We start from the raw sequence: 27,888 nt of genomic DNA on the forward strand, positions 1-27,888 counted from the left end.
AGTAGATGCAACCTTTATGTGTGGCTACCTAATTCAATTTCTCTCCATTTTTTACGCTCCCTTTATGAATTTCTTTAACTCTTTCACCCTTCTCTCTTTATTTTCATTAAATTTTGTTAATTTTATGAATTAATAATGGTGAAAAATTATGTGAATTCATGGAAAATAAGAAAGCTGGGGAAGAGAAGATAGTTAATTACATGAAATAGTGAAAGAAAAGAACATATATGAAATATTACCGTTATTGTGCCCCCACATAACATTTTCATCTATTTTTCCATTTTTCAGGTGGTAAAAAACAATTTAAAAAAAAAAAATAGGTAGTAAAATACAAATTTTAGTTTTTTAGGTGGTAAGAAACAATTTTTCGATTTTTTTAGGTGGTAAAAAACAATTTATCCTTTCTCGATATATAGTCTCAAAATATCAAACTTTTATCATTTTTTAACATAATATATTTATGGTTATATATTACATTAGAGTCTATGCAAATAGTGAGTTTAAATAACTTGAATGAAGGTAGTACAATATAAGCAGCATCTTATGCGCTGTTTATTTACTTGGATAAATTAATCATTTCGAAAGCAATTGGATTGAGGGGAGGAAGTAGTAGTTCGGGTTCGCAAACATAAAATAATACTTCCCTAGCAGGGGAAGGCTGTGTAATACGAATATATGGAGTTATAGGAAGCACATATGGAGAGAACACAAAAGCAGTTGCTCCAATGTAGTCCTCGAACCTGAACCAAAAGGGAAAAAAAAAACACTAACTACGACTACAACAAGAGGCTCGTTGGCTGTGCCTCATTTAAAACTCGGGTTTTCTTCAAATACAAGCTCAGATGCATGAACAGAAGGTGATAGAGATGGCATTGTAGCTACATCGTTCAGGTTAGTGGCACCTGGTACCTTGGAAGTAGGGTAAACTTCCGTTATTTCTTCACTCCTTTCGTTTAGGTAGACGACATCCTGCATGGTGAGCTGATGATATTCAACAACCTCGCGTAAGAAACGGTTCTCGCGAGCAAAGAAAGCATTCTCTTGAGCCAACCGAGCCTTCTCTGCCAGTAGGGTTTCTAATTGAAGTCGTATCTGACATACATGTAAAATCCAATAGTAAAAAACCTAGTAACTGATTATAATTTATAGGAATTTATAGGAATATGGTTTAACTGAATGAATGAAAATGAGATCAGAATAAATGGGCAAACCAATTCATCATCTTCTGGGTTGTCTCCGTTCTCCATACTCTCACGAAGTATCCTGTTTTCTTCCTCCAGCTGAGCACACCGCTCCTTGGCAAAAGCAAGGTCAGCTTTGTAACTCTTTAGCTCTCTAAGGAGTAGCTTTGTTTTCGCAGCCATGGCCATAGCAACCTGATCTCCAACATAAAGTAAAGTATCCCACTGTAATTATTCCACAATAACGTACATGTTTTTGAAAAAGTGGAAAACAGAGAATGAGAAATTGATAAATGATGGGGCAAAGGTAAAGGATTGACTCTCATAAAGCACATTCATCAAGTACTAAAGGATAAAAAGTACAACACATCACACATGGCATTATCTCAAGTTTAGTTTATCATTTGTACCAAAGGACTAAAACAGTAAAACATAAGAAGATCTAAGACACCATACTTGTAGATTATATATTTACTAATTAGAGTCTATAGAAGCTCTCCTTTTTCCAAACCAAATTTCTTACCACAACAACAAACTCAACTTCATAAACTAGTTTAACTTCGGGAAGTCACAAGTGATTTCTGCAAAGAAAAATTGAAGTAAACCTAAAGGCAACTGAAACCCAATAATAAGTGTCAAGTACAGTGCAACATTTGACAGAGCTCTGTAGAGACAGACCATAGCCAAGCCATTAATATAGATTATAAATATAGGATATATAAACTATGTGATCAGTGATCAAAAAGTTGCCACCTTACGTCGCGAGATGCCTGCAATTGGATGTCCATTTCAGTTTGAGCCACCGAGGACCTTTGGTTCTGTGTTCCAGATGGCTCCTTTACATGTCCTGCATCTGTGGGCTGCTGGTAAAAGTCAGGGGCAGCTTTTTTTCTGGCATGCGACCTTCGATTGCGAGTGTCTTGTATGATGTCAGCAGTGCGGTTTTCCACAATATTAAGTCCTTCCTGGACATTAGAATAGTACATACATCAATAATAGAGATTATTGCTCAACATATACAACTGAAGCAACATGCATAAAATGAGTCCATGATAACATTAAGAGTCCCTTACACAGCTTCCCAAAGAAGCAAAGGCCCCTTAGACAAAACACAAGAGTACAAGACCCTTCTTATGATTCTTAGAACTACTCCGTATCTATTTAGTTTGCCAAGAGAACCTTCTGGAAGAGAAAAACATAGATTAAGAGGAAAAGGGCCACTAGTGATTTTCTCTCTACGTTGGTTTCTTAAACAGGAAACCTGACTTTAGGATAATGAGGGAAAATTTCTGAACACTAATAGGAACGTAACAACTATTTGGAAAAAGTACTTACTGACAAGTTACCTATCATTTGGCACCTCAAGAAAGTCGGAGTATAGGCAAAACTTAGTAACCAAGCTTACCAAGGGGGAACCCTGGAACAAAAGCATTTTCGAAACTACCATAGAACCGTAAAACAAAAGAAACAGCTCATGTCTTATAAATTATAAAATTTCTGAGATAACTCTGCTACAAACAGATATTATCAGTCTTCTAAGTGCTTGAAACACCAAATAGGTTAACCAAGATGCATTGTTGGCTTGTTGCACATAGAGCGTTGAGATTAACATACGCAAAAACAAAAACAAAAAAGTTCCTCCTCAGTTCTATACTTCAATATATTCCTACAGGATTTATGGGATGCTTGTGACACTAACAGATGTTTTGAATATGTGACAATGGTATTCGAAGCAATAATTTATTCAAGTTGCCAGCAGTTTGTTCGTCACATGAACATCTGTAGTTCTATTAACCAGAGAGAAGTACTACACCTACTACAACTATTCATTATCTGACTTTAAGTCACCAATTACCACCATCAGGAGCTGCCATCAGCTTCTTCCTGCATCTGTGTTCTTTGAGTATTTTAAATTATCTACAATTTGTGCAGTTAAGTTTCTTTCATGGCCTGGTGATTGTAATAATGTAATGGCAGGTTCATGATAAAAGGGCATCTTTCAGAGGATCCAAGTGTGTAACCTAAATGACTTTGGACGAGGGCACTGAGATTTTCATGAAGAAGAGCGGCACAGGAAGCTCTCCTGCGGAAAAGGACATACTAGTGATAGATGTCTGTGTTTGAACCAATGAGGATTCATAAATAACCTAAAATGTAGCATCAATTGGAGCAATCCACTGCAGCAGTGCTCTATGTACTTAACACATGGGATATCTACAGCAAACTCACCTCTAAGGCATTGCCAAGATAATTAAACGAAGAAGCAATAGCACCAAATCCCTTTCGTAATACAGCTTTGTCTGGTTTCTTGCGGCTCTGAGCAGGTTGAGATTGGCGATCATCCTGCAATCAGAAAGCTCAAATAATGAAACTGCTCTGAATGGTATAATTATACAGCAGTGAATTTCAAACAAATACGGAAACTATAATGTCTGGCACCCAACTATTTTATATAAGACTCCAGCTAAAGCAACAAAATAGTCTTATATTCCTGAGTATTTAATTATATTCCATACCCAAATGTTTTTCTATCCCTGCTACTTTTACTCACAGTTTAGCCTATCATTCTAGAACTACAAGGCCGAAAGATTATACAACCAATCATGCAAGATAACCAGGTAATTTTAGATTTCACTTTCCTCCTTTCCTTTGTGTTTAAACAAGGCTAACTTTGTTTCCTTTATGCATTTTCCAGCAGGGAGAAATGGGTTAGAAGGGTTGGAGAGGGAGAGAATTTAAGACCAAGATGCTTATCATGGTCCACCATCAAAATAAGGCTTTCTCACCTGCTGTCCTAAACCAACATTATCTTCATAACGACGAGCTGTTCTAGGGGCTTCAACATGTTCAGGTTGAACTTCATCATCAAGGACCGCTTTAGCCTTCCGAGCCACTGAGCCCCAGAAACCTTGAAACTCATTCAAGTTTCTCATTGACGCTATACTTGAATAAGTGCTTCTGCATTAACCAATAGTTAAATGCCATGATGACGAGTTTGTAATACAACAAGATCAGACATACAAGGAAAAAAAACAGAAATAAAAATATAAAAAATAAAAATACACCATGAAGCCCAAAACTTAATTCCAGTTCCTCATTGTAATAAGCACAAATTTCAGTACATGATGGCTTTCTCCAAGTTGTGACCTATAAGTGCACTTGATTAATATGCAACATTTTCTTCCCTTACAAAAAGACACATAGATTCTGTTGAAAGGGGGAACTGTGTAAAAGACTTCCTTATAATAAAGTAACTTGATAAAAAAAAACACTACCAAAATTGCTAATAGAAGCCGAGAAAGACGCATATATCCTAAGAACACTTTACTCTGAATTACCTTTGGTCCTACAACCCATACCATGGATTAACAAAAATGTGCAAAAGCTCTGTTCGCCTCTTCCGTTCTATGAATCTCTTCCTTTTTGCCCTTTTTGCATATTAGACACAAGACCCAATCAAAAAAACCAAAAAAAGACCTCTGAAAGGATCTGCTACTACATACTTGCTCACAATCCAAGCTCATTGAAATTTGATCACAATCTAAAATGAGTCCCAGCAACCATTAAATCCACAGCTTTAGACATCGCATGGGCACTGTGAAAACTGCAAACCAAGTGGTTCCCCCGGTCGTGGACAATTTCCGCTAAACTGTTTTTTTCTTAAAGAAAAGGTTGCTTCTCCTTCAATATGCCAACCAAGTTCTAATCAAGTTTACTGATTTTTTATTTATTTTTTTGGTGTCTTTCTGTAAAAAGATAATATTTAGACTAAGTGGAACGTTAGAAATGAGTTTCCAACAATACAAAATTAAAGCAATATGGAAAATAACAAACAAATTCTTCGAAAATTATCAAGCCAGTTTGCATCAATATGAATGACAAAGTCCAAAATTGGTAATTGAACATAAAAATGAGCTCAATAAGCTTCAATTCTTTGAAATTATTTAGTAGTAATGAGTTAGGGTTTCCCATTTGACTGACTCTAAATCCCAAATTCATTCCCTCCTTCATCAACTCCTCCCGGAATATAATTGAAAGGTCAAACTAGGTTCAACTCAAGTTCAAATATGGTGAAAGTCGCCCAAAAAATTGCAAATTAGCAGTTTTGAATACAAAAAGAGAAGATTACCTGGAAGCAGAAAATTGAATTGAGGTCAAATTCAATATTTGATATTTGACGCCGAGATCTCAAGCTTGGTCAATGGAGAGAGAAACTTGCCGATTGAGTTCTGAAGAACGATAATTTCATGAAGTTCTCCGGTAGGAAGAAGATTGGAGAAGATGAAGTTGTAGAAACTGTTGTTGACTTGGTCGGGATGTCGGCGTCCTCGAATAGTCGGCGAGTGAGCAGGTCGACACAAGAGTCAAGACTCAAGAGTGTTAGCAACATTTTTCATTTTCTGGACATCTTTATACGGAGTGCTACAATGCTACCCTTTTATCCGGATTTATTTATCGTGTAACTAATTTAAGTTATCTTATCAATTTGATTATTTATTTCGGACTGAGAGTGTATAACAATCCCGATTTGAATTTGGTTGGTCTTCTTAATATCAAATAATTTATAATAAAAGTATTAGTTTTGAATCAACTCAAAGAATGTCAATTTGGATATTTTCAAGCTTGAAAAATTGGTATTTAGGGTGATAGAGGAAAGACATGGTTGTGTATTCCATTTCTTTGTACTTTGTAGCAATGAAACACCTTTGTGGCTTTGCGTATGAAGTTTTTTTTTTTTTTTTAAAAGCTAGTCAAAGTTTGTTAAATAAAAACACTAATTATTGTAGCAGACCTACAGCACAGGGCCCTTCATTCTAAAAGGCCAAAAAATTAACATTTGTTTATAAAAGTCCATGTGTTTTAGATCAAAAACATAATTTGGCTCTTTCTCTAGCACTATCAAACGTGTTAGAAAGTATCATCATTAACTTTCAAAAAAATTAATGCCAATTTGGATATTTTCAAGCTTGTAAACTTAGGGTGACTAGTAAAAACATGGTTGTGTATTCCATCTCTTTGTAGCAATAAGCACCTTGAATTGGTTTATGTATGAAGTGTTTTTTTTTCTAAAATCTAGTCAAAGTTTGTGGGAAAAAAAAGATTACTTATTGTAGCAGACCAACAGTATAGGGCCCTTCATTCTAAAAGGCAAAAAAGTTGAACTTTGTTTATAAACGCCCATATATCTATACTAATATATTAAAAGACGTTACTGAGAACGTATACGTGTCACGTATATCCCTTCTTATTACGCCACATCACCACTAATCAGCATTATGACATGTCATTGACAACCAAAAAACATGTAGCAATGATCGAACACCGGACCTCTTTGTTAAATGTTACACTTCCTACCATCTTAACCAACTACAACTTATGTTATATTTTCTATATAAACATATATGTTCTTTTTACAATAAATAACAAATTGAATGAAAAAAAAAATGGAGAATGATTACTTCATTTATAAATGTGCAATAATTATTTTCCTAGATTAAGCCTCAAAAAAAAAAAAAAAAGCCCAGGGTAAGAGGAGAAACATTGGCGGTGGTTGAGTAATTATAGAACAATATACATGCACACGCGTGCACCGTGAACTCCCCCACATTTTCTCCTCACATGTGAGGAGAAAATATGATAGGGACCACCAATGGGTATAAAAGTTCCATTAGGTGGACAATGCACTGATAATGTTCAGAGTAATTAATGAACTAATTATGAAGAAAAGGATCCGACTTTGTTTTGATTTTCGGATGTGGGGTTTCAGCTTGGGAAGGTTGCTAATCGGCCGCTAATCTTGTGTCACCCCCGTAATTCTATGATGACATGCACCATTTATGTGGTCACATATTACAACAAATAAATCCGAATAAATGTCAAAATTCGGGGCAAAGCCCGAGCCACACACTTGTTTTGGATCAAAAACAGAATTTGACTATTTCTTTAGCACTTTTGTGCTTGTTAGAATTTATTACCATTAACTTTCAATTTTTTTGAAATGATTTTCTAGTATTAATTGGAGTATATGAAGGTATTAGTTGTATTACTTAACTCTAATTGACTAGGTTGCAAGTAAAAGGCTACAAACTATGTTTAAAAAAAAAAAAGTTAAGGATTACTCTATTGAACATATCTCACATAAATCAAGTCTATCCTAGAGATATTGTCAGTATAGGAAATCATATTTCATTTTGTAATTCAAATTTATTGGTCATTCAATTTTTCTAATAAGAACAAGGATAGTGCATAACAACTATGTAGAGTATTAGTCCAAGTGAGTTAAGTTTGACAATCAATAAAATGCTTAAAAGGTCATTTGTTAGCAATAGTTTTAGTGAGGTATATTAATACATTGCAATCTATATAATATACTAAAAGAGAGGAAATCAATGTGGTGATGACAAGTGTCACTCATTGATTGGCCTCTCTTTTAATATAAATAATTAAATTTAATAAAAAAAAATTAAAGCAACAAAATTTTCAATACCAATAATATCACGTAATTTGTGATTAACTTCCCAAAAATAGGGCTGAGATTTATATATACTTAAAAAAATATATAATTTGTAAATTGATTGTGTAATTATTTTGTTAACTTTAAGATTTCGTTATATACATGGAGAATATCTTATAAACTACCTTTTCTATAGTTTGGTAACAAATTTAAAAATATAAGATTATCTTTTTTATAAAACTTTAATCCATTATAAAAATTTAAGCGCATGTAGTCTAATAATTTGTACTTACATAATTAGAAAAAAGAGTGTATACAAATCTTAATATAGTACTCTATACTATTTTAACAACTAAATTCGATAATTATAACCGCAATTGATTGTACTATTTTATACGCAATATATCTATATCTATATAATACAGAGTATACTAAAAGAGAGGAAATCAATGTGGTGATGACAAATGTCACTCATTGATCCGCCTCTCTTTTAATTAAAATATATATTAAAAAAGTTTTATATAACATAATGACTAATCTCACTAAAAAAATAGTTAAAGAAAAAAATATTAGAATCTTAATTAAGGAGCAAAAATTTTATATTACATACGGAGTATACGCATATCGTTTTCCTAACATATGTTTGTTCTGTAGCAATTATATATACGGAGTACTACCCATAAATAATATTTTTTTTTCAATGTTATAGCTAATAAAATCAATTTTGAAACTTCGTAATAAACTTAAGTCAGTATATTTAAAATTTATTTGAAAGGGAAATTAGATTATTTATCGAATATAGGGATGTCAGATTGTTAGTGGGGCGGGTTTTTTGGGAGATCTCCTTGTGCATCCGCCCCAAGTGGGCGGCGATGGACGAAAGTTTATTGGGTAATGGGGTCAAAAAATGTATTTGTCGCGGGTGAAGGGGGCGATGATGGATTTCAGATTGTACCGTATGAGCCGCTAATCTTTCATCTAACTTTATAATGTTTTGTTTTTTACTCAGTAACTCTAATCTAATCAAACAGAAGGATTTTCAGAGGTTGTATAATAGAGTTTTAAAATTCAAAACTCCTTACCAAAAAAAAAGTCGCGTGTAAGGGTTGGTGTGGATACACGGGGATGGGGGTGATGAAGAGGTGATGAATTTTATTTTGTACCTCTCGTGATAGGGGTTGGGAGGGGTGGGTATCTTTCTTATCGTGGATGGATGGGATGAAGATGAGAATTGTAGGTGGGTGCTGGTGTGCAGGTCTTGCCCCGCCTCAAAGTCATCTCAAGCTCAATAAAGTATTTGGTCTAGATAGCTGTTAAGTGAACGGGTAACCAGGTTGACGAGTGATTGTGCGAGTATTAAGTGAGTATTAATAACGAAGTGAAAGGAGGGTGAGATAACTTTATGCTTGACACAAAGTGGTGAATGAGAATGAAAATAATTTTATCTATGTACCTTTATTTGTTTTAATTATTTTAGTAAGCAAGACATCGATTGAGCAATAACAAAGTTATCAACTATTAATAATTTTTTATTTGAAGAATATCTATAAACTTTATATTGATCATAATTTCTACCAGATTTCATAATAATTTATATTTAGATTATAAATCGTGCATCGCACGGGTACCATACTAGTTATAATGACTATAGTGGTCATATTTATCACTTCCCTTCTTAAAACTCGATTCTCCCCTCGCCCCCTCCACCTCCAACAAGTTAAAATTTCATGTAATTGACTATCCCCTCAATCCCTTTTTGTTTAGCTCATTTGTTATTTTGATTCGTTCCTAAAAGATTTCTCTATTACTAAAAGTGTTCACGGGATAACAAAATTTACTCTCACATGAATAATATTTTGTCTCGCCATTTTGGTCTCTTCTCAATTCCACTCAACCAACTTTTAATAAAGTATATTTGAAGCATGAGACAAATGATCTATTACTATATACTAAAAGAGACACCAAGAATGACACGTGTCATTTTCTGGTGCGATTTTTTCCCGCCAAAATATATTTTTGTTTTTAAAGATTTTACTTTACATTTTTTTTAGAAAACTAAGATAAAAATTGAAATAAAAATATAATTGAATTACCATTAATAGAATATGCAGTTATTTTGTAAATATTATGTATTAATTAGATTCTTGATTAATAGTCTCATATCGCGCTATTGTACAACAAATAGTTTGTATATGTACTGACAATACACAATCAATGAAAGTCAGGGGAATTATTTCTCACAACCATAAATGTAACTACGTAGTACGGAGTACATGATATATTATTGGAGGAAAGATGAATCAATATTATTTTCTCCTTTACAATTTTATTTTATTTATGTATTGTTATAACTTTTTAATTAATTTATATAATATTGAAGAATTGATTTCTAATGTTAGTCTAATAATAATACACGGTGAGTACGGATGTTAATTAAAATAATAATAAGTGGTAAGTATACAACTATATAATCCTTAACTTTGTACTCCGTATTGTACTAATAATATGCATATTTAGCTTATTTTGATATTTATTTTATACACTATGAATTCATACTTTTGCATATATTCTTTTTACTTTCACGTTTTCCTAATATCACAAGTCTTTTACTCCGTATTTAGATACTATTGAAATAATAAAATATTTTAGTAATAACCGTGCGTTGCACGAGACCTAACCTAGTTAAGTACTAAATATAAACAAGCTCATGTACATATCCAACCAGCAATATAGTCATCGAAGTAATGTAAATGGATTTTATATTGTGCTTAGTTACTTAAATATCCAGCTTATCATTGTAGTTTAATTTCTTTTACGCCTATCCAAAATTATGACTCACATCAACAAGCATAGACAAATTAGATTACTCTATAAATAACAATTCATACCGTAAAAAAACCAAATACATTACTCCCTCCGTTCTTAAATGTTAGTCTTGTTTTGACTTTTAAACTCGTTTCAACTCAATATTTAAACGTAAATATCTCTAAATACGTATGTTAAAAATTGATATTGTTGAACTACACATTAAGACGAACAAAATAACACGTGAATTTGTTTTGAAGTACGTATTGGAAAGAAAATAGAAAATTCTCTTTAATTGTGAATAGTGCCAAGATTCCAAAAGAAACTAATATTCGAGAACAGAGGGAGTACTAATTCTTAACGAATTACCAAAATTCTATTTACATCAAATGAATAATCTTTGTCCCAATTACAAACCAACTTAACAATGCAATTAAAAAAGGGAAAGTATTTTAGAAATGTCTCTTTTGTTGATAAATTTTTTTTACTACTCCATTGGTTTTCGATTTCACTAGTAACTAGCTTTTAAGCCCGTTTAAAGAACGGGCAGTTGTATATTGGTTATTTAGTTTATCGTTTTAAGTTCTAATTAATTTTAGGAAAAATTGATTCTAAAAATACAACCTTTAAGCGATCAGCTTAAAAAGGGTTGACTTTCCATTTAACTAAGAATAACACAACCTTTTAAACTTGTCTTCTTTTAAAGGGTTCCCCTCATAAATGACTTGCTACAATAGGTAATATGAAAACCAACCTCACAAATGAAACATTTTTTCTTTATATATTTAACAAGAAGATTAAAAAATATTGTAGCATATTACCTATTTTAGCAAGTTATTATAGAAGGGAGCCTTTTAAAAGAAGATAAGTCCAAAAGGTTGTGTTATTCTTAGATAAACATAAAGTCAGCCATTTTTAAGAAGATCGCTTAAAGATTGTATTTTTAGAATCATTTTTTCCTTAATTTTATTAGGCTTGTGATTTTAGAGAGAATATATGATTTAAATAGAGGTAAATTTTAAAAATTGAAATAATACATAAATCAAATAGTGTATTAATATTGATTGTTAATCGGGAAGAGGGAGTGGAAAATGTTTAATGAATAGATTGGTGAATTGATGTTGTATGAGGAAGATGGAGTGAAAGAGGCGATTGGAGTTACGTTGTATAATACGAAATATATCAAACAACAAAGAAAAAATAAAAAACCAAATTGATGGAGAAATAAGGATGACATGTATCATCTAATCAAATGTGTTGACACATGTCATCTAATCAAATGTAATTTCCTATTTTAAATTCTAGGTATAGACTAGGTATAGATTTCTTAATTGGAGTAATACATTTTTATATTTCGAATTTTAGTTTGTAAAAATCACAAAACTGGAAATAAAAAAGATACGTAACACTGTAACAAGCTTGAAAATTCTCCGTGTACTACTCGTAACAAAATTTAAAATAACCTTGTTTTTTAAACATGCCACGTGTTCTCTAACTAGGGGATTGTCACCGTAATCGTATTCCACGTCATCATTTCTCGTTCTTCCCCCACGTTATAAAAAGTTAAAAACACGAAAAGAGGAGAGAGAAAACGCAGAAACAAAAAAATGAAAGTGAAAGTGAAGAAGATGAAAGAAAAAAATTCCGCCATTTTTATGCAACATGCGATTCTCTCCCTTCTCATCTTACTACTTGTGCCTTCTTCTTCCTCCGCTCGATTAAACTCCGATGAATCGTTCGATGTTCGTCAGCATTTGTCAACTGTTACTAGGTTTGATTTTCTATTTTTCTTTATGTTCATGATTTTTTTTGGTTAGATTTTTAACCCTAATTTTGTTTTATAATGTGGTGTTAAATTGGAATGCAGACATGGGGCTGTGAAAGATATTGTGGATAATTCATTTGTACCCGAGAATATACCTGATGGTTGTACACCTGTTCATCTAAATCTTGTGGTAATCTTCTAGTTTGGTTTTTATTTTATTGTACTGATTTTTTTCTATCTTTTTATTGCTTTGAATGACATTGTGATTGAAATTAATGCTTATGAAATTTAAAGGAAGCGGAGGTTACATAGTTTTATGCCAGAACCTATGTTTCTTCTTTAGTGTATGGTGTGCCGGAGAGACATATAGGTAAAATAACTAGTCTTTTGGCCCGTGCAAAGCACGAAGCTTCACTTTGGGTAAGCAGTTTACAACATAAAACATAACTATTACAACAACAACAACAACAACAACAACAACAACAAAAACAAAGCCTTAGTCCCAAAAATAAAACATAACCATTATTTTTATAAATTTTCTTTTGTATGAGTGGATGTAATGTTCCAAAAAAAATGTATCTAATATTTATTAGACAATACTTTGTGCAAGAATGTTAAAAAAACAAAACATAGTTTTTTATTAGCTACCCACTAAATCAGTCGAACAAACGCCTAATAATAAGCAAATCCTGTGGATGATGTATAACAAAAGTTCCCTAAAAAACAATTAAGGGGCTTAACCTGTGACCTCCAAGTCACAAGGTGAGTTACCCACCAACTTGTGTTGTTTATTCAATAGAACTATAGAAGTAGGTATTAATAGTGTGTGTCATTCCATAACAATATTTTTTAGACTCAGTTATCAAAGACTCATTCGATCTCATAGTCATTGCTGCTTTTGGTACATTTGGTTACGGCCTTACGGGATTTGAGCTTTTGATCATATTGCATATAGCCATATAATCTTGCAGACTACATAATTATTACCTTTGTTCTTTGTATGAGTACTCCTGCCTGGATGAAGGTGAGGTCGGAGATACTTGTAAGATGAGGTCGGAGATACTTGTAAGGGCAATTGATTTTTAACCTGGTAAAAGGTAATGCCATAGGAATTTTTGCTTAAAATTGTATTTGTCTTTGTTGATTATTTTTCCTTTTGTAAATACTTTCTTTCCCCTATAGTAGTTAATATTTTTTTGAAAAATGTGTCATTATATTCCGAATATAGACTGAATTATGAAAGATGTTTAGAACTTTAGTAAAAGGATATGTTTATTCTAACTATTAAATTATGGTCTTTGAATTCAATGTATGCCACTGGCTTGTTTTTATCACAAGAAACTTTAAAGAGCGAATACTGTGTAATATTTTCAGCAAGCTAAATTACCGTGTACCTAAATTCTCATAAGAAAAGTAGAACTTTTAAAGTTTTAAATAAGTCGTACTACATATATAATTTCCACAATATTGAAGTTATTATTAATTCCCATAAATTTACACAAAAATGTGTTCATAAGAAATTTCTAACTTGGTAAAAACATAAAACAATACAAAGTATAACATAATCAAGGAAAATAGTAAAAATATATGCCATCCTTGAATGGGGAAAAAAATGATTACTTTGTTAAAGCTGAACTTATTACCTTGTAAAAATTACACAACAAATAGAACACAAATTACCAAATTAAAGGATGTAACGCAGTAAGAAGAATTTTTTTGAAGAATGTTTGGCAATTTTGGCCGAATTTTAGCAAAATGGATGCAGTAATCAAATGATTGAAGATTGAACCATTTAAATGACCAAATGAAAAAAAAGTTACAGTGAACGAATTAGGGAAATACCTTGGTTATAATGAGTTCAAGAACCGAAAAAAATTAGAGTAATTCTTAACCATCTTGAGTATACACGAATTATTGGATAATATATGAGGCCAAAACAACCAAAATTTTTACAGAACGGAGTTATGCTTACATGTGATGTAGATGGGATAATTATAAGCAAACCAAAATGAATATATAACTATGTAAATCGTTTTAAAGTACAAAATTAAAAGAGGATGAAGATCATAGAATAGAGAACGTAATTGAAAAGAAAATGGAAGATTGGATGTGGTCTGATAAATACCGAGCACTTAACTGCAAAATCCATTAAAACCTGATGTACTTTCAATTATGTATTAAATGGTTCATTGGTTGTTTTTTAAAACATGTTGCCGTTTCAATTCATATTGGAGGAAGATGAAAAGGTGGAATCATTAAAGTTGTAACATTGAAGTTTATTTCTTTTCATATTTCTGTAACATTGAAGTTATGCATTCAATATTGAAGGAAGATGAAAAGGTGGAAGCATTGAACAATGTGGTGATTGTACATGCACGTGGCTTAGTAAAAAGGATTGAAATAAGGTTATGACACATGGCAAAGTAAAATGCATGATGATTATGTGTCCGCCATGTGTCTTCAAAATAACCTTGCTTACGTGTCCTTAAATTGGAGTTGGTTTTCTTTTTTAAATACTAGGTATTGATTGATTGATGTAGACGATATTTGATCTCGGGTCTTGAAACCACTCTCCGTGATATTACTTGACATCCACATGCATAACTCATTATATACCGGACTTTCTTGTAGTGTTGGATTCTTGAATATATTAGTGGCTTGGTATAGAGCACAAATCATTGTGTTGTTGCATAATTAATTCAGAGTATGTGCAATTTTAGTTAAAGGTTATTATTATGGGGTTTCCATGTAAATTTTTTTCGTATGCAAGTTTTGATTTTTAGGAACTTTTGTGCTGGTATAGTTTTCTCATTCAACAATTCTGTTTCCATTTGAAGTTCGGGCTGAGTGACGGAGATTTTTGCTGCTTTTTGATATTGATTAATGTTTTCATTTATTTGATGCCTATGGTTGCTTTTCTCGGCGTAAGCGCATAACTAGATTGTAATTTCCCGAAAGATTGTGTTCCAATTTTTTAATTTATGGACAAAGTCATTTTGATATGACATGTGACCAGTTGTTGAAGTTTTGTTAGGTTTAGAATTGACGTTTATTATCTATTTATATACTCCCTCCGTCCCTAAAAGATTGTCCCGTATTATTATTTTTCGGGATGTCCCCTTAAGTTTGCCCTATACCTTAAGGTAAAATTTCCCACTTTCTCTCTCCTTTTGGGCTAACTTTACCAACCAATATGCACATTTTACACCCAATTCATAATAAAGTGAATTTTGACTATGGACAATCTTTTAGGGACGGAGGGAGTAGATCTTTTTCATGAAAAGTTTTAAGTCTATCAATCGTGTTCCAAAAAAATGTAGTGTAATGTGGTTGATGAGTGCAATTCATGGCCAAGGTAATTATGGGTATGCTATGCCATTTTGAGATGTGAAGCTTTGCTAGAATCACAACTATCTCTCATTCTCTTGGTATGATGTCCAATTCATGGCCAAGGTAATTATGGGTATGCTATGCCATTTTGAGATGTGGTTGAAAGTGTACAGTTTGGCTGAACTTGCAATTTCTCTTGTTTTGTCAAATTTGTTTATTGATACTTCTTCTCAGTAGCTTTTTGTTAACCCCATATGTTTGTTAGCTTTAATATATCTACAGCATGTATTAAATAAATCTTGTAAAAATACTCTACATCAAATGCACAGGCGAGGCATGGAACAAGAGCCCCTACTAAGAAACGGATCAAGGAAATGGACAGGCTAGCCACTTCGCTGCAAGCACTTGTAGCAAATGCAAAAGAACGCAAATTGTCTTTGGATAACATTCCTGCTTGGGTGTTTGAATGGACCTCTCCGTGGAAGGGAAGGGTAAAGGGAGGAGAATTGATTGTCAAGGGAGAAGAAGAACTCTACGATCTTGGAATTAGGATTCGAGGAAAATATCCAAATCTATTAAATGAGGATTACCACCCTGATGTGCATACAATCAAAGCAACTCAGGTAGGGACTTGGTCTGTTGGTCCCACTCAAGTCTTACATCAGCTTCTTTAACTCATGTAGTCCTGTATAATCTTAGATGGCAGATACTGTTTAGGATATCCAGATTGGAGATTACTACATTAAAGGCTCCACTGTCTTCTTTCAGATTTGTGTCCCCTCTTCTTAACAATGACTTGAAATAACTAGTTATGTTGTTTTCTTCAAAATGGTGCAGGTTCCTCGGGCATCTGCTAGTGCTGTGGCTTTTGCATTGGGGCTGTTCAGTGGGAGAGGAAGCCTTGGGCCTGGAAAACACCGGGCTTTTGCTGTTAGTACTGAAAGTCGTGCTAGTGACTTATTGCTGAGGTTTTTCGATACCTGTCAAAGTTATAAGGTTTACAAAAAAAACTCATTAAACGACTTATAGTGTGCTCCTTAAATTCGCTTGCTTTTCTTGTCTTAGCATGTCACTTCAATTATTCTTTTTCTTGTCCACATTACCTAATGATTCAGCATGGAAACTATCAGGCGAATAATTTATACGTATGCTATTCTTCTAAAATGAAACTGCATCATTGTAAATAAATGTACAAATGCCATTATATGTTGAATTTTGCAAGCTTGATTTGGAACTTTAGCGACTGCTGATTCATTATCTGTACAATAATTTGCCTTAATTTTTGCTTTGTGGATTTCAGAGTTGGTTTGTTTCCTAAAAGTGGGTTTTTCTCGCCAATTCTCAATATATTGCATGCATGTTTTGTCTCTATTGGATGTTTTTCAGGCGAATAATCTATACGTATGCTTTATCCATCTATACTTTTGTTTCGTACTTCGCATCTTTGTTGTAAACAAATGTGCAAATGCCATGATATGTCGAATTTTGCAAGCTTGATTTGGGATTTTCGTGACTGCAGATTCATTATCTGTACAATAATTAGCCTTATGTAAATTATCCTGTATGGATATCACAGAGTTTATTTGTTCAATTGGGTTTTTCTCGCCATGTTCTCAATATATTGCATGTATGTTTTGTCTGTACTGGATTTTTTTTCAGTTAGTTGTAACAAGAATATTTACTATTCCTATATGTTGCTCCTATAGAGTTTCTGTAGCATTCATGTGTATGGTACTTTGGCTGTAGACAGTTTGAAATCCCATGATAGCTAAACTAAGCTTAGTGATGCTTTAAAATGTTGTGGGTTTTTTACCTTGTTCCACTTTCTTTTGGTCTGTATGGTTGTAGAACTACAGGAAAAACGAGGAGCCTGCAGTTGAGAAGCTAAAGGAGCCTATCTTTGATGAAATTACTCGTGATTTGTCGGGGCGCTATGGACTGAATTTCACCCGACAACACATATCTTCTCTCTGGTTTTTATGCAAGCAGGTCTGTGTTCTTGGGAACTTATGATTGAACAAACAAGTAGTACAACTAGTTAGTTGTTTATTCTGTTTATTTGACTACTTTCTTCTGCCACGGCAGGAGGCATCATTACTAGACATAACTAATCAGGCGTGTGGTCTTTTTAATCCGACTGAGGTACGTGGACTAGTAGTTCTCCCATTGTTGCTCCTGCATTCCACCATTAGTTATAATTTTCTACGGCTCTTTGCTTTAGAATGATGCATTGAGTTCCAGAACTATAGGTGGGCACCAAATAAGATTAGACCCACCTAAATGTACGTGTAATTTTTTTAGCAGTGATTAAAGCTTACTTCATAAGGAAGAAGGTATATGCAAATGTTGCTACACTTCTTCCTCGTTTAGCAATTCAGTCTGTGTTGTGTCAATGACAATTTACCTTCTGCATGTGAAAAGCTCTTTTATACTCCCTTCTTTTTATTCTTTATTTAAGGCCTTTGCGCGAGTATTTGGATTAATTTATTATCAACAGTTTACACTAATCCTTATTCCCAACCTCTCATCTTACTTGCTTCTCTCTCTTCAGCTAGTTAATTTGAACTAAGAAAACTCTCTCCCTCTCTCTTCGAGGTGTGAGAGGTTGGAGTATGTGGCTTTCATTGGAACTCCTTTTTCTTTTAATAACTTCTACAATGTTTTTTATTTGTAGCTTTCTCTGCTAGAATGGACAGATGATCTGGAGGCCTTTGTTTTGAAAGGATATGGAAATTCTGTGAACTACCGCATGGGATTGCCTTTGCTTAAAGATGTAGTCGAGTCCATGGAGCTTGCTATCAAGGCTAACGAAGGTACACAAAATTTTGTGGTTTGTATTTTTTTTTTTTTTTGGTTGATGTCTCTTCTGTGTTTGCATTGCCTTCAACAAGAATTAGTGATTTGCTGCATGTTGATGGATATTCCCCTCATTTTAGGTATTTGGTGACTTATAACTTGTGTTGTGTCCTCTACTTAAATTGTCCTTGAAACCATTTACTGCTAAAACCACTATCACCAAACAGAAAATAAAATGTGATATTGGTTTATCATGTACTTTTTTCTGATTATCTCATACAATTCCTGTGCAGATGCTAATACTAGAACTATTAGAATGGTCTCTCCTAGTGTCTAGGCCAATCTGTGATGAATATGCATTACACTTAGTATTACTCCCAAAGTTCTGAATGCTGCAATATTGCCTATTTCTTAAGAGTTTATGATGTTGGATATTTAGCCTTAATATTGATCTTATCTCTGAAACTGTACATTTTCAAGATTAAATTCACTTTGTTATGCCTGTTTTTGTTGCGTTGCTGCGGTAAATATTCTCTCTCTAAGCGTATCTTAAAGTGCTTGATTTGTTTTGCCAGACTTTTGCGGAGAGGTTGTGAAGTTAGGAACTAGTGATGATCTTAAGTTTGAAGTATAAACCTCTAAGGAAACCTGTGTGTTAATCTGGGTGGCGGGAAGAGTTCCCTTGGGCCTATGTGGGATGGTGAATTTGTGGAGCTCACATTTCCAAGTCCATTTTATCTGGACTCGTGCTTGTAATAACGTGTGTTCACATATTCTGCATGTCGTATACTTGCTGTCTTATTTTAGGTCACTAAAAAGGAGATTTTTTTACTAAAACTAAGTGTAGAGTATAGGACGCTCACGTCACCTGTATGTTCAAACTTGTAACGCAGAAGCACTACCCAGTGGGAGTTATGAGAAGGCAAGGCTTCGATTTGCTCATGCAGAAACTGTAGTTCCATTCTCATGTCTGCTTGGTCTATTTCTTCAGGGATCTGGTGAGGATAGAATCTTAAGTTCTTCCCCTACTCCCGACTTTTTTCTTTAGTAATATTTTTCTGTTTTTTCCTTATATTAGTGGTGTCTTAGTTGGTGTTGTTCTTTGAATGTTTTACAGATTATAATCTCATACGTAAGGAAAAACCATTGGAGCTCCCTCCAAAGCCTCCCCAAAGCCGTACTTGGAGGGGAAGTGCCGTGGCTCCATTTGCTGGGAACAACATGCTTGTACTTTACAGTTGTCCAGCCAGAAAGAGCAAGTATTTTGTTCATGTACTGCATAATGAGCATCCAGTACCTTTACCGGTAAGTTTCAGTTGCCCGCAACCAAACTATCCAATACTTGTTTCGTATGATCATTTGTGAGGAATGGGGGGAATGGAATGATTCTCTTGTTTCTCTCTTTCTGTCTCTTGAGAGATGAGGAATGCAAGATCCTCATGATTGTGATTCTTCTTTGAGAAGAGGCTCAAAGTTATACATGCTCTATAAAACATCGATAAACTAATTTAAGTACAACCATACCAGTAGAAACTCAGTTGCAGCAATTGGTTTCTGCAAGGTAAAGGTGTAGGTTCTCTTCTTTTTGTACTCCCCCCTTTTTATTTGTTAATGTTTGTCCTCTCTACTTTTTGTTCGCCACACACTTACCCACTTTTTTTTCTCTCGCTACTTTTATATTCTCCTTAAGAATCGTGTACAACCGCCATGTAAGCAACTAAACAAACTTAAGAATGGAGGGAGTACAAATTTGCATCTTGGTTCTAGAAACTGCAGTCATGCTTATCAGCTTATGTTCTGATTCTTCGTTTTATTTTAAGGGGGTCCATCCTAACATTTGACAATGTTGGTCTGTTTGAACAGGGATGCAACAACTCTGACTTTTGTCCATTCGATGTTTTCAAGGTAATTACTACTACGAAATATGTATGCGATTATCTGTTAGATACCTCCTCACCTCTTTAGTTATGGAATCGCTTTCTTGGTTTTTCAGGAAAGGATACTTGAGCCTCATATGAAAGACGATTACCAGGCTATCTGCACGGTGAAGGATGTCGTGCCACAGAGTAAGTTATCATCGCTGTTTGGTTGGCTATTCTCCTGGCAGAGTGATGAAATGGAGTCTGACATGGTCGATTTATAAGTGGGCCCCATCCTAAACATAGATAGGGATTCTGCTTGATTCATACTATACTTGGTCTGAGCAAGCCATCACTTGATTTTCAGCTGCATGGATTCGTATAACAAAGTTCGTTTTTGGTTGATTGTTCTGTACTGATTTTGCAAACCACGAATATGGAAGCAACTCTTAGATCAGAAACTTCATCATGCAGGACTGACAGGGAGAAGACTGTAAAGTTGGTCTTAATGTTAGAGTTCAATTCTTCTTCTCTCACGAATAGGGTGACCCGGTGAAAAGTAATGGAATGGACTTTACTGATGCTAGCTGTATTTGTACTTTTTTTTTCTCCTCCTGTTTCAGTAAATCCTCTTTACCGAAGAATGGAATGTTCACTTGTTTACTGCAAACATAATTGTTTTTCGCTGTGTCCAATGCATTGAAGTGGAAACACTGAAGCACATTAGATGCACTCTGTGCATCGTGTACCCTCTCACATTTTCTCGTTACATGTGAAGAGAAAACGTCGTAAGGACCACAAATGCGATAAAAATATCCTTGGATGCACAGTGCATCCAGGTTTTCAGGAAGATGACTCACTTGAAAAAAAAAAAAAACATTTAGAAATGGGTTGAAGCTCAGAAGTTTAGAAACAATCGACTTTAAATTGTTTGAGCACTTTATTTGCTATTACTATTTGCAAGAATTTAATTTACTGCCTAAGCAATAATACATCAGTGACAAGGTTAAAGAGATCTTAAATGAGTTTATTCTAATTTTAATATGTTTGCACATAATACGCAGCTGAAAACTCGAAACTCCAGCAAAACTACACAGGTCGATTCCTGCTGTTTCTCCCTTCAATGGCTGGTTAAAAAATGTGAAAATTCCAGCTCTAATATTGCTTCTTGAACCGGGCAGAACAGACGGTGTACAACACTATAGTCAGAGACATGTTGAATAGCAAGTATATTTGTTCTATATTTACTCCCATCAGATCACCAGAAAGAATCATCTGGGAAATCAGTATTTTCAACATCGACAAAATTCAATTGGTGACCAGCAGGGTCACCTAGATGATTACAGTAAAATAACCGTTACAGCACATTCAGGGGAAATGGATGGTGTTAGAGCAACAAAATCTAGAGATCATTTTCAGCTTCCTCCGTAAGCGCTGCTGCTGCTGCTGCCTCTGGTAAAATGTGTAATAATTTACAGGTAAGGGGCTTTGTTGCCAGTTTCAAAGGAGTGGTACTTGATGCTCTCTCCAAATACTCAGTTTAGAGTCCAAGTAGCTTGGGCACGTGCCTCTCTAAAGTCTCTAGTATCGAGAATTCTCCTCTTTGGATGAACTTAATGACAATATTATCCAGTGCTCCGGTCATGAATAGTTCGGCAGATATATTTCTGTAGACATGTAAATAATGAGTCAATTTTGTTTGGCAGTTTATACAGTAAGATTGATGAATTAAAATGTAATACTTAGTATGTATTTTCATATCTGTGCTCCATTTAATGAAAGGAGCCAAAAACTTAATAAGCAGAACATTTTGAAAAATGAAACAGGACAATTATAAGCTGCAGAACTCGATCACATGAGTGGAGACTGTCACCATACTGTATAGTTTCTAGTTTCTAGAAACTGATTTAACATCTCAAGACACAACTAACAAGAAGGGTTTTCTTGAACTCAGCAAATAAAAGTGCGGAGTATTGTTGAACAAGATTGAGATTTTTATGGCAAAGAATAAACTATATAATCCTCATCCCACCATATGTTGTGAATTAATCAACTCTCTTTCTATTAATCTTGGTAAGAAACAAAATTATATCATCGAGTTATTGGATATATGAATAAGAATAAGATGTATTAAGAAGATACTTTTAAGGGAAACATTACACAAGAAGAAGAAGAAAAACAGGTGAGATGTACTATCAGCTAATTTGTCTAGATTGGCTTTGTCAATAAATTACAGTATAATGTTTACTAAAAACCTTCAAGAAAGAATGATATTATATATTAGGATGGGGGAAACAGGAAATCAAACTCTAGTAACGTATAGAAGATTAGGTTTATCAAAAAAATAGAGAGCATACCAGGATTTCTGGAGATCTAAACCTTCACCACCCCATCGGCAACAGAAGACATTAGATCCTCTCGGGATGCTGACCTTCTACTTTGGAGACGCATTTGACTTCTATGAGGACTCCACATGGCACCCATGCCATTGTTGTCAAATTGCATTTGTCCTAAACTACCTGATGAAGGACTGTGTGAAACTCCACTGACTGCTGAATATAGAGAAGAATCACTGAGCTGAATGTTGCTTCCACCAAACCATTGTCCAATGCCAAGCGATCTTTCTTGATCACCAACAGCTGTTGGACTCAGTGGCATTTTCACTCTTGCATCCCCTGAAAAACACCAGATTTCTTCTCATCATTTGGTAAGACAAAAGTTTACTCGACAGAGCACAACATTGAAAGCTACTCATACTAAGTCCTAACCAAAAGATGCATGCAAGTAAGCAAACCCAATGCTTTGTCTGCCACTTTATTGTATATTCATTCAGCATATAATAGCATTTTTTGGTGAAAAAATCAGCTTAGTGCCACAAGCAACTATCTGTTATCTCTATGGTAATAGCTAGCCCACAGCAAAAAGGAGGTTATCTTGACAACTGTGCTAAAATGTGAATCAACATTTCAGATATATACAATCAAGTATTTCTCTTAATTGGAGGTGGTATGATAGTACAAAAGATAAATAAATATAACTGCAGTATCTATCATAGACTCAAATGACATCTTCAATATTCCAATCCATCATATTGGTCACAAGACTTGCAACCGGACTAGCTGATAGTTGTTCTTTCACAACATGAAAAGAAAAGGAAGCTTTGAGACCTTACCTGAACTTATAGGGCTCCAACGCTGGAACCGGAAAGGTGATGTAATATTGAGCACTGTTGCTGGTGCACTATTATGCCGGAAGATAGGAAGATGTGCTCTGCGGAAAAATCTAGGCAGCCAATTTCCAGCACACGACAATGCGCAAACCAACAAAATTGATGATATCAACAGAATAACAAAAATTATGACAGGATCTATCTTCATTTCAAACAGCTGAAGTGTGTGAATCTCTGTTCTCGTTGCAAATGCCTTCCCAGCTTCAACTAGGGCAACTCCTTGTGTCCATGTGGTACCACCAGAAGCAATCATGATCTGGCCATCAGTTATGTGCAAGCCTTCCCTCAACAATGAAACTATGTAGGGTGCCCTAAAGCAGTACTGTTCAATGAAGGGTTGCGGAGGAACACTTTTATATGCAACGTCCCAAGTTTTACCACAATACTGGTGCCCCTTCTCTAATACATCATCAAGGGTTGCTTCTGAACTCAAGTTAAAAAAACGGTAGACAACAAAGAAACCAGACATTGCAAAAAACTGACCACGGGGATGTGGAAGGTCTTCAGACAGAGCACATGGTTGCACTTCACAATCAATTCCGGGGCTAAAATCAGACCATTCTGACAAATTGACAGCGACCTTTGCAACTGCACTGCACTCTGCCCAATTTGGAGAGCCAATGAGCCAAACAGGCACTCCAGGTTTGCCTCCTTTGCCAAGGTCTTTCTCTCTATAACGAGGACTCCCAGCCTCAGGGTTTAGGGAAGCACATTGGGAGCAGAAGTATTCACTTTTATATCCAGATTGTAAGCAAGGATGCTTAATTTCAACATTTCCATGAACTAAATCTTCCATACTCACTTTTGGCATCCCTTTAAGAAGATGAACAACAGATTTGTCAAAGGCATCATTCAATCCATACCCTGACAGAGAATAGGCACTGAGATGATGATTCACTGGTCCAATGCTCAGGTTTAAGTTAGTTTTGTTCTGAACAGGTTCCTTGCCTTCAAATGTTACTTGCAGTGATGAACCACCTAAGTCAAGGGCACCAAAAGTAGGCTTCTTTGGAATGGCCCCTAGGACACCTGTTTCATAATTCAGAGCTATCCAGCCATAATAAGCTTCCTCCATGCCACTGATAATTTTAATCCATTCCCTTTGAGACACAAAAGGGGAATTTTTCAGTATAGACCAGGCATGATTAAGAAGCCAATCAGAGTCGGGTGTTGGCAGCCTACGGACACCAGCAGTAGCATAAAGGAAAAGGGGAGTAGTCTTATGCGAATTCTTTGGGATCTGCTTCTCTGCCCACCGTAGAAGTGGCTTTATTGCAGTCTTCAAACCACTTGAGTTACGTACCAATTTATCAAGCCCCGGCTCAGTCTCCATACGGTTATAAGCTCGTCCACTCTGTCCCTTTGGCTTTCTAAGTCCCCCAGAATATGATGTCAAAACAATGGGAAGATTACCATTTTTCTTGTGAGCAACAGACGCTTCATATATGTATACCCGAGTCCCAGTGCTCCCACAATCAAGCACAACATAGAACTTGGAAGGTCCACCAGACCACAAAGAATAAAGAAATTGACCAAGTATAAACAAAAGGAAACCAAAGAAAAGAAGGCAAAGGAGGCTCATCAATATTCTAGTCCATTTCTTACGTGTAAATGGAATGACTTGAGGCACTTTATCCTTCGAGAAACTAGGGCTGGAAACATCTTTACGAAATGGATGAGGAGGCTTCGCATTGATGACATCAATCCCACCATTTTGTTCGCCACCTTCGGGATCTACTCGACGATATTGAGAAAAATCTTGTAATGATGAAGACAGCCTCATGTTGTTCATCTGCCCAGTGCTGCTAAAGCTAAATCCATTGGCAGAACCTTTTGGAGGTGATAATCCAGCTTGGATGTATGGTATGGAGGAAGAGTGCCGCATGGATGGACGATTTGTTGCAGATGATATGATTTCTGAGATTTTGCTAAAAACCATGGTTTTCTTAGAATTTAGGAATATTCATCTGTCTCCTGGCAACACATTTGTATCAAGTGCTACTGCCAGAAAACAGTATGTTCAGGTACACTTATCCAGATCAGATACTACCAATTCAGGAATCCTGCAAACAAGATGATATCAAAATCGTGTCAGAAATATAACTTCAAGCTTCCAACAGATAACTATGTGTTGTCTAGCTTGAAGGAAACGAAGACTAATCAATCAAACACCAGTCATTCTAATATTTCTAAATCTGTACTTTAAGGGAAATTCCTATTATGTTCAGGCATCTTGCAACAAAACATTGGAAACATGAGGAAATGCCTAAGAAAATACTAATTCTTAGAAACAATACATCTGAGATAGGGAAGAGAAAGATTCATGTTATCCTTTATTAACATTTATAAAGAGAATATAGGTAAATGATATAGAGATAAATATGTTCAACGACTCAACGTGCCTCACCAACTTGGCTATGCCCAAAGAGTCATACACAAGCATAAAAATTTCATTATTATTGAAGATCTTACTGCTTACAGGGAGAGGAAAACGGAAAAAAACCAATTAGTATTCTGGAAGGAGCATATATAGCATGTTGGTGCAGGTAACATATACACCCTGCCATTACTAACCACGATAGACCCCCACGGTGACGGGCCAGAACCCCCAAATGTAGGTTGGGTAATTGGCTAATTGATCGGTTAGAACTCACGGCATTACAGAACCCCTTATGACAGTCTAAAAACTATGAATAAATGACACATTCATACAGATTATAAATAGTTGAATTCTAACACGAATCAAATCAAGTTCACATGTCAGCGATATAGAACATGTAAGTCACTCTTTTCAGGTCCAAATAAACCCCTACTAACCACCTTGATATTTCTTGATGTATACACTAAGATCAATACCACAATATGTAGAGAACGATACCAAGCTAAAGTAGCTAACACACCCAACTCCAACAATTAATTCCCAACAACAGCCGGGCATTCATATAATTACTGGCGGATTCGAGGAGTAGAAGACCTATGCATTCTTATCCCTAATTAACCTGTAGAGATCAGTAGCTATACTGTTTCCTAGATACTCAGGAGATATGCCAAAAATAATCACAAGTGTTCTTCTCTTCTTCATTCATTAAGCCATCAATATTAATATTTATATACATTAGAGTCCTATAGTCCTATTATACTAAGCATACTACTAAGCCTAATACAAGTTGGACTAGATTTCTAATGCTTCCACAAGTCTATCTCAACATCCCCTCAAGTTGGAGCACGAAGTTCTCGAATACCCATCTTGCTCGGTAAAAACTCAAATTGAGCTCCACCCAAAGCTTTCCTGAAAATGTAAGCTAACTGCACCTTTGTAGACACATAGGAAGGTGCAAATGTACCATCCTTGATAGCATTATAATTCTATCTCAACAAGTTAATTTTTGAGGGAGAAGTAATCCAGGGTTAACTCCCAGTTCCCAAATTCTCCAATAAACCAAAATCTGTTAACCCTTCACGACGGGAGTCACAAAAGGCAGTGATGTAAACGGAATTCGATCCCAGGATTTCGATATCAAAATGCCTGTTTCAAATACAAATCAAATCTTTCTCCCTCAACTAAGCAGAAGTTGGCATCTCAAATTTGATTACCAATACATTCCACAAAATACAGAACAATTAGATTATCAGCAACCCAAGAAATACCAACATCACAAAATCACCCAATTCCACTACAAAAAAACCTCCACAAAAATCAAACTACAAATACATACATACATCAAAACAACTGAAACGAGAGAAACCCAAATCTATGAAATCTTATTACAATGTAAATCAAACACTAACCTCCAAAAAAACGCGGATTTTCCTCAAACTGTGGGCAGATCAAAGAGTAGTAATCTCTGCTTCACTCTACCCTTTTCCTTGAAATCGGGAATTTGGGTTTTACAATGCTAAAAGCGTGAAAAATGGAGAGAGGAAAACAGTTGGGTAAGGAAGAAATAGTGAAGAGTCATGTAATGTAATGTAATGGGGGCAGAACAATTAACAGTGAAATTTCTCTTCTTTCTTTCTGGGTTTCTCTCTCCTCTTTTCTGCTGGTGTGATCTGATCTCCGAGTTTCAGGAAGATCCAACGGAAGCAACCCCCAGAATTTTTTTTTGTATTTTTAATTTTATTTTTGGGTATTTTCTGTGTGGGAATTTTTGTGCGGAAAAAGGCAGGAGAAAGAGGAAGAGGTGTGGTAGTATATGAACGTGTGAGATTTAAAGTCAAAATCACAGAAATAAATTGGAGGAAAGAAATTATAAATTTTATGAGCCAAATCTAGAATTTCCAAATTGATTTTGGAAATGGGAGATTTATGATTATTACGTTCATAATTATCAAGTTTATAGGTGTAATCTTGAGTGATTAGGGAGTTATAAATGGTGGTGATTTGGTTGGAATCTGTTATATTACGAAAAATTAAATTTTTAATGTTCTACTAGGATAAATATTTCAATTTATACACAACCCAGATATCT

At 34.9% G+C, this 27,888-nt stretch overlaps 3 protein-coding genes across 6 annotated transcripts; 1 reads left to right on the forward strand and 2 right to left on the reverse strand.

Annotated features, from left to right (window-relative positions):
• Positions 1 to 629: 629 nt before the first annotated feature.
• LOC110781867 (uncharacterized) lies at positions 630 to 5,609 on the reverse strand. Its single transcript, XM_021985918.2, has 6 exons — positions 5,311 to 5,609; positions 3,968 to 4,139; positions 3,411 to 3,524; positions 1,940 to 2,146; positions 1,212 to 1,376; positions 630 to 1,092 (listed from the first exon to the last, which is right to left on the reverse strand). Exons 2-6 carry the CDS (start codon positions 4,112 to 4,114, stop codon positions 805 to 807), a joined length of 921 nt encoding a protein of 306 aa, XP_021841610.1. The 5' UTR covers positions 4,115 to 4,139; positions 5,311 to 5,609; the 3' UTR covers positions 630 to 804.
• A 6,401-nt stretch (positions 5,610 to 12,010) lies between these two features.
• On the forward strand, positions 12,011 to 21,340 carry LOC110781869 (uncharacterized). 4 transcript variants are annotated; one of them, XM_021985921.2, is made up of 12 exons: positions 12,011 to 12,211; positions 12,308 to 12,395; positions 15,865 to 16,158; positions 16,373 to 16,531; positions 17,384 to 17,524; positions 17,621 to 17,677; positions 18,210 to 18,348; positions 19,225 to 19,329; positions 19,449 to 19,636; positions 20,195 to 20,236; positions 20,325 to 20,397; positions 21,255 to 21,340. In XM_021985921.2, exons 1-12 carry the CDS (start codon positions 12,048 to 12,050, stop codon positions 21,323 to 21,325), a joined length of 1,521 nt encoding a protein of 506 aa, XP_021841613.1. In that variant the 5' UTR covers positions 12,011 to 12,047; the 3' UTR covers positions 21,326 to 21,340. The 4 variants fall into 4 exon arrangements, with proteins under 4 accessions (XP_021841613.1, XP_021841614.1, XP_021841612.1 ...); XM_021985922.2 differs by lacking the exon at positions 21,255 to 21,340 and adding an exon at positions 20,558 to 20,885 and having other exon boundaries at positions 12,012 to 12,211; XM_021985920.2 differs by lacking the exon at positions 21,255 to 21,340 and having other exon boundaries at positions 12,012 to 12,211; positions 20,325 to 20,885.
• LOC110781868 (probable apyrase 7) lies at positions 21,202 to 27,720 on the reverse strand. Its single transcript, XM_021985919.2, has 4 exons — positions 27,209 to 27,720; positions 23,363 to 25,482; positions 22,548 to 22,865; positions 21,202 to 21,857 (listed from the first exon to the last, which is right to left on the reverse strand). Exons 2-3 carry the CDS (start codon positions 25,356 to 25,358, stop codon positions 22,564 to 22,566), a joined length of 2,298 nt encoding a protein of 765 aa, XP_021841611.1. The 5' UTR covers positions 25,359 to 25,482; positions 27,209 to 27,720; the 3' UTR covers positions 21,202 to 21,857; positions 22,548 to 22,563.
• Positions 27,721 to 27,888: the final 168 nt, after the last annotated feature.

Source organism: Spinacia oleracea, chromosome 1 (genome assembly GCF_020520425.1).
Source record: "Spinacia oleracea cultivar Varoflay chromosome 1, BTI_SOV_V1, whole genome shotgun sequence".
Classification (NCBI taxonomy): Eukaryota; Viridiplantae; Streptophyta; class Magnoliopsida; order Caryophyllales; family Amaranthaceae; genus Spinacia; species Spinacia oleracea.

Coding starts and splice junctions, on each gene's coding strand:
- LOC110781867 (XM_021985918.2), bottom strand. CDS start 4,114: ATGAGAAACTTGAATGAGTTTCAAGGTTTCTGGGGCTCAGTGGCTCGG. Junction 2,147..3,410: donor ATCTTGGCAATGCCTTAGAG/GTGAGTTTGCTG, acceptor TCTAATGTCCAG/GAAGGACTTAATATTGTGGA. Junction 1,093..1,211: donor ACCCAGAAGATGATGAATTG/GTTTGCCCATTT, acceptor CATGTATGTCAG/ATACGACTTCAATTAGAAAC.
- LOC110781869 (XM_021985920.2), top strand. CDS start 12,048: ATGAAAGTGAAAGTGAAGAAGATGAAAGAAAAAAATTCCGCCATTTTT. Junction 16,159..16,372: donor ATACAATCAAAGCAACTCAG/GTAGGGACTTGG, acceptor AAAATGGTGCAG/GTTCCTCGGGCATCTGCTAG. Junction 17,678..18,209: donor GTCTTTTTAATCCGACTGAG/GTACGTGGACTA, acceptor TTTTATTTGTAG/CTTTCTCTGCTAGAATGGAC.
- LOC110781868 (XM_021985919.2), bottom strand. CDS start 25,358: ATGGTTTTTAGCAAAATCTCAGAAATCATATCATCTGCAACAAATCGT. Junction 22,866..23,362: donor TTGGAGCCCTATAAGTTCAG/GTAAGGTCTCAA, acceptor GGTGTTTTTCAG/GGGATGCAAGAGTGAAAATG.